The sequence below is a fragment of the Argiope bruennichi genome, chromosome 11 (assembly GCF_947563725.1).
Source record: "Argiope bruennichi chromosome 11, qqArgBrue1.1, whole genome shotgun sequence".
Taxonomy (NCBI): domain Eukaryota; kingdom Metazoa; phylum Arthropoda; class Arachnida; order Araneae; family Araneidae; genus Argiope; species Argiope bruennichi.
The window spans coordinates 65,945,210-65,955,413 of record NC_079161.1 but is presented as its reverse complement, the minus strand read 5'-3'; the positions used below and the strand labels follow the sequence as shown (position 1 = coordinate 65,955,413).

The window sequence follows — 10,204 nt, the reverse complement described above, 5'->3', positions numbered from 1 at the left end:
TGTCAAATTTTGAGCTAAATCTAATTACGGTTTGACAGTCTGTCTAGATGTACTTTCAAAAACAAGTAAACTTGACAATTTAAAAATTAAATGACTTAAATATATCGAATATGGTGTGGGATTTTAAGACTAGAAATGAAGTTTTGTGTCAAATTTTTATTTCAATTGGTTGAGAAAAACTTATCTAAATCACAAATTCAGTTTTTGGATACTATCAACGCATGCCAGGGATTAATCGCCAAATAACTCGCCAAGGATGATATGACAGATTCAATAAAAATGCTAAATTCACACCAAAAGTTAATATTTCACAACTATTGTGCACCAATACCATGTTAGCCAGTTTCTGGCATGACAAGTTTCAGACAGAGTATGCGAGATTGCTTTGAGAAAACCACTCCCTCTGGTTTTGTTTTAAATAACAAATTACAATAAATTTAGGCAGTTTCTTTGCAGGAAGACTCTAGATGCAATGGTTTTCATAATACAATTTAGATATGTGATGACTTTCATCGATCATGCTCTCAAAAATTAAAAACCATTCAAATAACTAAACTAAAGTAAGGCCTAAGAAGACTAGTAAAGAAAATAAGTAGATTGACCATCCAACTGAAAGGGATTGAAAATGGGAAGAGTGTTGGGTTTGAAATTCTCGTTTCCCCATTACTTCCTTATAATTAAGGATATAAAAATAAATCAAATTAGGCGAATTAGTGTCATTAAAAGGAAGAGCTTTTGTATTAAAAGTTTTTCAGTAAGTGAAGTTGGGGGCTAAAGAGAGATTTTTCAATTCCTAGTTTTGTTTATTTTTAACTTGATCCATACTGACACTTTTGAAAAAATAATAAATTAGTAAAATTTCTACATACATTTCCTGTTATTAGTTTGAAATTGCTTAAATGCACATGAACTGAAGTTTAAAGCGCGAAGAAAGTTAAACTACAAAATAAAGAAAGAAATATTTATTGACAACTTCATGTAAAAATGATCCGTTTTAATAAATTTTAAAAGTTATGATTGTTTTAATTCTTTTAAATGCCTTTTATTGCAATATTTATCTTGAAGCAAGGATGTGAGCGTGTTTTTTTTTTAATTTTACTCCACCTTTTAAAATGAATTAAAGTATTTTCTGAAATTGCATTTTTTTCCTTAACAAAATGCATAAAAATGAAAAATCGTCTGAACAAAAAACTTGAAATTTGGCAAGTATAAATTTGGTAAACTGCTTGTTGAAATATGATTAAATACTGTAGGAAAGATTTAATATTTTGCAATTCAAAGCGATTGCTTACCATGAAAATGATTTGTGTCTTATCCAACCAATTTATAAAATGGATATCAGCTACCTTACCCAGGCATAAAATAGTTGCTTCTCAAAATTTAAATTCTATTTTGTAATATTTAATACATGTAGAATAATTTTCTGCATAATTTTGTATGTTTTGCTGCATCAATATAATTTTGCTATTTAAATGAATTTTGGAAATGTGGGTTATGGAATGATTCCTCCATTTAAATGTTCAGAATTTCAAGAAACGCTACTTCATTTTAACAAGCACAAGAGTAGTTTTATTTTATACAAAAAAGAACAAAGCAAAAAAAATTGAGGGAACAAGTAGAAGTAACTCTTTTAAACTTGGAAAAAATATTAAATTCTTGCCGGGCAGATTACATAGTGAGTAATGATACAGTAGTCCCCACATAAGCCTCGTTTATTGAAATTTTATTTAATTTGGGGATTCTTCAGTTTGATATATGTATATTTTTGTATATTTGTATTTTTTTGTATACTTATGTATATTTTTTGTATTGTATATTTATGTATATTTTTGTATTTTGTAGTCACAATACAAAATGTTAAAAAAACTGATGACATATTCCCTTTTATTCTAATTAATAGTTATAATTGAAATATTTAAAAATTCAACGGTTGGAAACTGAATCCCAATATTAATTCCGACACCTAGATAAATCACCACCTTAGCATAAGTGAAAAATCAGACGATAAATTATTTGTGTCATAAAACGTTATTCTCTGTATTTAATAGAAAAAAAAAAGAAAAATTACAATTTTTCAGCAAATGATAATTTGTAAATTGCATGTGATATTTAAAATACAAATGAAAACATTTTTGTTCTTGGAGGCTGATGCAATCTTTTGCCATTTGATTAAAAGCTTCAAGGATTTTCAATAATATGAATTGTGTAACTTCCCATTTATATTTTACTTTCTCGAACATATAGAATAGAGAAAGTATAGTAATTATTAAGAAATTCGCACTCGAGATTTTTACCAATCTCCACGTTTTAACTCTGAGTTCGAAAAACACATTTTTAAAAATGCCCGTCTGTCTGTCTGTGACAAAGATAACTGAAAAAGACTTTGAGCTAGACGTTTGGAAATTGTACATGGTTTTTGAAATTTGGATAATAGCATGGTATTACATCAAATTTGCAGGTTTCTAACAAATTTTGAGTAAAATCTGTTCAGAGAAAGTTCGTCTGTCCGGCTGTTTGAATATCAGTTAACACTATAACTGCAAAATAAAGAGATCTAGTCGGATAAAATTCTGTACACAAATTTAAAATCTATAGTGAAGGCACCTGTCACATTTTGTACCCAATGCAACTACGGGTTGACTGTCTGTCGGTTTGTACTTTCAGAAACATGCAAACGCGAACAGTCAAAAACGCAATGATTTAAATAATCCAAATTTTGTATGGGATGTTGTGACTTCAAATGCAGTTTTGTGATTACAAGGGCGACAAATTTTTGTTTCAATTGGCTTAGAAAAACGTGTCTAATACACAAATTTGATTTTCGGATACTATTAACGCCTCCCAGGGATTAATCGCCAAATAACTTGCCAAGGTTGACACTCTAGGGTCAGTAAAAATGTTAAACTCAAGGGAGAAATTAATATTTCGTAACTATTGTACGCCAATGCCATGTAAGGCGTTCTCTGGCATGACAAGTTTATTAGAGAGAATGCGAAAAAGTTTTTGGAAGACCACTTCCACTTGTTTAATGTGGGTTACCTCAGTATTATTCATTTTGTAATGTAATAGCAATAAATTGATTATCTCCGGATGCTTTAGTATGTATTATTTTATAGTTTTTGTACTAAGGATTGAAAGGAATTTGAAAATAATAACTTAGATGATAAAGAATTCATCTTCGTCTAGTATTTTGCCTAGAGGAAGTAGTATAAAACTTTGGTTGTATATTACAGTTCTTTTAGAGAAACCATGAAAGTTGAATGTAGAGCATTTTCATCAAAATATCAAAAATGTGAAACAACCTTAAATGATAAAGTAACGATGTGTTTGTTTAATGTTAATTTAATAGAATAATTTACATCTAATAAAATAAAAACGATAATGATAATCAATGAAAAGTTTTCATTTCAGTAAAAAATTTGAAGCCATTTTTTTTCCAGATTCTTTCTAAAAGATAAACCATTGGATAATTTCACATTAAAATTTGATACCATACAAATGAAGAAAACTGTTGCTGTAATTGGAGCAGGAAGCAGCGGGATTTCTGCAATCAAAGTTTGCAAAGAAGAAGGGATTGATGTGGTGTGTTACGAGAAAACCAATCGAATTGGCGGGTTGTGGAACTATGCAGGTGGCCAGAACGAAGGCGCTACAGTCATGAAATCCACCGTCATCAACTCTCACAAAGAGATGAGTGCATTCAGCGACTTTCCACCTCCGAGTCATTTTCCGAACTACATGCACAACTCGCAAGTTCAGCAATACTTCCTCATGTATGCCGAGAATTTTGAGTTACTTCCCCACATACGTTATAACCACGACGTTGTCTGCGTATCTAAGTCTAGTGATTATGAAGAAACAGGCCGGTGGAAAGTAGTGTTCAAAATCCTTCCAGACGAAAAAGAATTCGAGCAAATCTTTGATGGTGTCATGCTGTGCAATGGACACCACGCATGTCCGAGGATGCCGCAATTTCCAGGGCAGAGCGATTTCTTGGGACCCGTAATCCATTCCCAATCCTTAAAAGTTCCAGACGATTTCAAAGATCTTAATGTTCTTGTTGTTGGCATCGGGAATTCTGGAGTGGATGCTGCAGTGGAGCTAAGCAACGTCGCCAAACAGGTAAGCAAAAATAAATGAGTAAAACGTTGTTGGAAATAAGTTTGATTCTGGAATATAAAAATTATTCTGACAGTTGCTTGTTAAATTTATTCCAATTTAGTATTTGAAACAGTAATTTAATAGAGAGATGTATATTTTATCACTTTCTTGTATACGTGGTACAGTGAAAGCATAGCAATTATCAAAAAATTCGAACTCGAGATTTTGTCGAATCTCCACATTTTATACTTTCACGAGTTTGAAAAGCACATTTTTAGAAAATGTCCGTCTGTCTGTGTGCCTGTCTGTGACAAAGATAACTGAAAAACGCTTTGAGCTAAAAATTTGGTGTACTTTCTGCACACCAAACTTACAGATTTCTATCAAATTTTGAGTAAAACCTGTTCTGTGGAAGTAAGGGTGTCCCAATATATAAGTTAACATGATAATTACAAAACGAAGAGAGCTAGAGAGAAAAAATTTTGTACACATACTTAATATTTATAGTGTAGACAACCGTCAAATTATGAGCCAAATCTAACAAGCGGCTGGTCGTCTATCGGCCTGTTCTTTCAGAAACATGTAAACGCGACAATTCAAAAAAGCAATGATTAATTATATCAAATTTGGTATGGGATTTTGTGGCTGTAGTTTTGAGTCTTTTTTTTTGTTTGTTTGTTTCAATCGGTTGAGAAAAACGCGTCTGAAAACTAAATTCCATTTTTGGATACTATTAACCGCATGCCAGGGATTAATCTCCAGATATCTCACTAAAGATAACACGATTGCTAAATTCACTCAAAATGTCAATATTATTTCGCAACTCTTGTACACCTGTTTCATGTAAGGCGTTTTTTGGTATGATTAGTTTATTAGAAAGTCTGCGAGAAAGTTTTAGGGAGATCACACCCATTGTTTGACGTTTTGATATAGCTAAGAGCAGAGCTTTGCCCAAGTCATGAAGAATGTCTTAGTAGTTAAAAGCTTTATAATCTAAGTAAAGCAATGAAATTGAAATAAAAAACAATAATACTGATTGACGTGTTTATTGCTTTTCGTTTGTGCTTGAATTAGAGACGCTAAAAATTAAAGATGATTACTGAAAATGACTGATTAAAATGACTGAAAATGAAAAGGCGCTAAAAATAAAAATATAACTCTATAAAAATAATTTTTATTGTTTTTGATTTCTTAATATGACAACCTTCACAAACTAGTGAAAAAGGAAAAATACCCCCCAACGGCTCACCGAAATTGGGCAACCTCATCAATTCAACAATTAATTAAAAGTCAATGAATGTAAGTTACTTCAAAGAAAAATGTTCGAATAATCATCTCAAAAAATTTCAGAAAATAACTAAAGTAGAATGTCTGATGCTGGAATTTTTGCTTCAGTTTTTAATATTTTTCAAGAAAAGTGTCTATTATTAAAATTTCTCATTCATTTCATTAGAAAATTACATCAGAGATGCTGTCACTAAATAATTTTTCTCCAAATAATGTATATTTCCAATAATTATCGCTACATAATTTTTTCAACAAAATTTTTCTGAACTCTTTTTTGTCCTAAAGCCATATTAGTGGCAGTAAAACACCTAGAAAAACATCCAACGGGCAGGGAAGTTTTCAAAATTTGATTTAACAATTTTTCACCTTCACCCCAAACTACGAATTAAAAAAAAACTGAATATACCCTGAGCCGGCCTTTTCCATAAAGGGGCATGGGGGCAAGAAATCATTTGGAGCCCTAAATTGTTTGTTAAAATATTATAAACAGAATATTACTATTGAGTGTTTATTTATTACTTGAATTTGTTTTTGCTATTAATTATTTCAGGAAAATTACAATTTTTTGCAATTTTTTTTTATCCTTAGTGTAGCAAGTGCAATTAAGCGTGTTTCTACGTTTTCATTGCAAGATTGTGCGGCTTGAGTGGAAATTTCTTCTCAAATTGGAGCTTGAATTGTAACTTCTGAAGTCGAAGCAATATCATTTCCAGAATCACTTCATAGACAAGAAAACAGCTCTACTTGTGACTGACATCTTGGAATTTAGCTTTTATTCTTTTTCCTTTTCTGCTTTTTTTGACACTAGAAGGATATTACTTTGGCATGGACATGATTAAATCTAACAATATTAAGAATTTGATGGTATGAATTATCAAAGTAAAAGATGCAATCTAACCTAGAAGATGAGGTAAATGACCTGAAATCTGCTTATTTTGTGTTTATAAAATGTTGCACACTCGCACCAGACAGTAATATATCTGTAAACTTCGTATATTTCTAAAACCCGTCGATTGTTTCAGTTAAATTTCTTCCTCTCTTCTTTCCATATCGCTATTATTATTCAGAACATTATTTTAGTTCTTCATCACGTTGGGGCCCCCACAGTCGCTGAGCCTCCGTGCATTGCATCCCCCCCCAGATGGCCTGCTCTGAATATACCGAATAATTCAAACATATAAATGTTCTAGAGAAAATTAGTTATTTTGTTTGTATTATAAATGTTTAAACAATATCTGATGTTTCAAAAAAAAAGAGAGAGAGAGAGAATCTAGAAGATGCAGTATTTTTGAATAAATTGAAAAACAGCTTCCCCAGATTTATTAATTTAAGATAATTCTTTTTCTATTTGATTTTTTTTAAATTTTAGGTTTACCTTAGCACTAGAACAGGATCATGGATCTTCGCACGATGTGGACCTTTCGGATTACCGTGCGATGTGTTACTGAACAACCGCGTTTTCAGCTTTGCTCACAAGCTTTTCGGCTGGAGAATCTCGAGCTGGTTTGTGGAAAAATTATTTTTGGAAAATAAGTTCGATCATTCTTTTTACGGACTGAAACCGAAGTGTCACGTTCTGAGTCAACACCCAACAATCAATGACAGTTTACCGACTAAAATACTGGAGGGAAGAATCATCATCAAAGGGGATGTCGAATCCTTTTCAAAGAATGGTGCCACGTTCCGAGGTGAATCTTCTGTGACTCCAGTAGATGCTGTTATATTTGCAACGGGATACAACATGCAGTTTCCTTTCATGAAAGAATCGATCCTGAATTCGACCAACAATGAGTTAGAGCTGTATAAACTAACCTTTTCACCCGATCTGCAGCATCCAACTCTTGCAGTTATCGGTCTAGTGCAAGTGTTTGGCTCCCACTTCCCCATCGAAGAGGCCCAAAGTCGGTGGTTTGCGCAGTTGATGAATGGAAAAGTCGTCTTGCCTGATCGCAAGGAGATGAAAAAGGAAATTTCTCGAAGAAGAAAGGCCATGGATGTGAGATTTGTTGATTCTGCGAGGCACACTGTTGAGGTCGATTTTATTCATTTCATGGACGACATTACCCGAGAATACGGCGCAACTCCTAATATGCGGAAGTTGTTGTTGACCGATCCAAAATTATTTTTTGCATGCCTAGTGGGACCCGGATTACCTTACCAGTACAGACTCAACGGACCTCATTCCTGGCCAAAAGCGAGGGAAACAATATTGAACTTCCCATCGCGGGTAACAAAGCCACTGTCTAGTGAGATCTGTCGTTCTCATTACAATTTTTTCGCGCTCTTTAGATTGATAAGCACTCTTTCCCTGTTTGTTCATGTCATAGAGCTTTTGCTGCTTTTCGAACTTATCTATATTTTAAACAAAATCCCGTTTAAACGTATAAATAAATCTTATTTACTTTCAAAAATGCTTATAATTAATAAAAAATTCTTCCTTTTGCTTTTCATGATAAAAAAATTATCAAAAATGCTGGCATTGCATACAGTTTTAAGCATAAAGAAAGCAAACAATTTATTGAACAATAAATAATTGATATAAAAATTTTCTCTTTTTCTAAATAAAACGTTTACTGGTGTATAATTATACTATCTTTGTTTTTGAAGAATTTTAAAATTTTAGGTGGACGAAATTTGTTTTAATTTAAAAAAAACAACATTCTTTCTACTGTCGTATTTAATTTTGTTCTTTCTTTTGCATTTTCTTTCGTAAACAACAATGAAATTTACCTTACTCTCTTTTTGTTTTAGAACTGAAATGCCAAAATGTGTAGAAACTTTTGCTTATTAATTATTTTACGCTGTCTATTTCTTTTTCCACTCTATAAGGTTAAAGCGCATTCGAACTAAGCAAGGGCGGTTCAATAGACAGAAACTTTAGACCCACTTTCCCAAAAATACGAAACATTCTCTTTCGTTGATTTCAGAATTCATCAAAAGCGCGATCAAATCTGATCGGGGAATTTGTATAATAAAAAAATATTTAGATTCATTAATTAATGCTTTAATTTATAAAATTTTGGCCGATATATTAATGGAGCTTCTGCCACAGGGAATAATTATCAGTAGATTAATTTTAATTAATTAAAAGTTGACAAAAAGAGGTAATTTTTGGGAAAATATTCATTTCTTTCTCTTCACTTTTTTGATTTCCATTATCGTATTTGTCATGCTGCATGCCGTTTATAATTCATGGTATTTTTTTCATGAAATTGTGTTGTTGGGAATTTGAGTTTTACTTAACCCATATTGTATATTATTAGTTTGTGTACTGATAAAGTTCCTGTTTCTATAGTAGTTCTCTCTTTCTCTGCTAAATATTCTATTTGAAAATGCATTTTACCTTACCTACCCTTAAAGTTTTTCCATGGGCTTTTGAATCATTTTGTTGATACCGAATTTGTACCCGAATTTATTTTTATATAAATCTATTACTTTGTCCGGAAGCTGTATTTTTGACTGGAAGCATTATAGAGATGAATGAATAAATGTAATATTATAGCCTAAAATTTTGATGCATTGTCCATCATTTACCATTTAGGTTGAAACGCCAGATGATAATTGCTGTTGTCAAATGGAATAAATCTAAGGAAAGCAACACTTGAAAATAAAGAATATGTTAAATTTTTTTAATAAACTTTTTTCTGAAAATCCGTCTTACTTGATAAACTGTTTCATTATTTCGAAACATTGCATTTGTTTTTAATAATTTATTTCAATTAGCTTTGTCCCCTGAAGTTGCAATTAGACAACAAAAGTACCTCTTCAATAATCCGAACTAAATTTTAATTACGTTTTTACCCGTTGCTTACATACATATGTCGTTGCTAGGTAACTTGGAGCAAATCTTCTAGTCAGAAATTTTAATCCTTATCTGTAAATGTTAAAAATTATATTTTGCTTCTAGAAATTTTACTTTTTTTGTTATCTAAAATAAAATTGAAATAATCTACACAAAAGAAATAATTACATCCTGTTAAAAAATACAATTTAATAAATGAAACTGCACTGTTTTTCTTATTCCGTCATGAAAATGTTTCAATTAGGAATTAAATTCGTAAATGTGGTTCAATGAGTGATGATACATTTCTTCAGATAAGATGAAAACAAGATTTTATCATGGTGAGTTAACTTTAATCATATTCATAATAGATGGCGACACCAGTGAATAAAATATTTGATTTATTAATTTTATGCCAATATTCTGATTACTAACAGAAACGCTGTTTGGAACTTTTAAAACTGTTTGAATATGTTTTTTATAACATTTGTATTTTAATAATATTTACTTTTATTATATTTTGTGTAATATAATAAAAGTAATTTACTTTTATTATATTACACAACTTACTTTACTTTGTAAATTTACTTTTATTTATTATCGTCCCAGTGTATTTTCTTATATTATACTAATGTTTCTGGCAGCCAGTTTTGTTTCTGATGCCATCAAATTTGTCTCTTTGTAAATGGCAACATAGTTGTAGATAGAATTTTATATCCATGGCCACACTAGACTGCAGGCATATTTTTCTGTATTTTCTGTATTTTTATTTATGTGCCGTCCTCATCTTGAATGTGTAAATAAACTGATGTGTGTGCAAGAATTCTCGCCTTTTAGTCCAAGGCGACTAAAAATTGTTTTTGGAACGAAAATAAAAAACTCGATAACAAAACTATTGTATCCGATATCTAATGCTTACTCACATAAAAGAGGGAAAAGAACTAAAAAAAACTAGAGATATATTCAATTTGTGCTTTTGTTTGCAGGATTCGAGACAAACTGGGAGCAGGCATTCAACTGCATTCAATAGAATAA

General features: G+C 31.4%; 1 protein-coding gene across 1 annotated transcript; it reads left to right on the top strand.

Annotated features, from left to right (window-relative positions):
* Window positions 1-3,498: 3,498 nt before the first annotated feature.
* LOC129956590 (flavin-containing monooxygenase 5-like) lies at window positions 3,499-10,204 on the top strand. The gene is made up of 3 exons (XM_056068519.1): window positions 3,499-4,122; window positions 6,758-7,548; window positions 10,156-10,204. The coding sequence occupies exons 1-3, from the start codon at window positions 3,499-3,501 to the stop codon at window positions 10,202-10,204; spliced, it is 1,464 nt and encodes a 487-aa protein (XP_055924494.1).

Excerpts from the sequence above, each read along its gene's own strand:
- LOC129956590 (XM_056068519.1), top strand. The coding sequence starts at position 3,499 with ATGAAGAAAACTGTTGCTGTAATTGGAGCAGGAAGCAGCGGGATTTCT. Across the intron at positions 4,123-6,757 it reads TAAGCAACGTCGCCAAACAG|GTTTACCTTAGCACTAGAAC; the intron begins GTAAGCAAAAAT and ends TTTAAATTTTAG. Across the intron at positions 7,549-10,155 it reads GGACCCGGATTACCTTACCA|GATTCGAGACAAACTGGGAG; the intron begins GTACAGACTCAA and ends TTTTGTTTGCAG.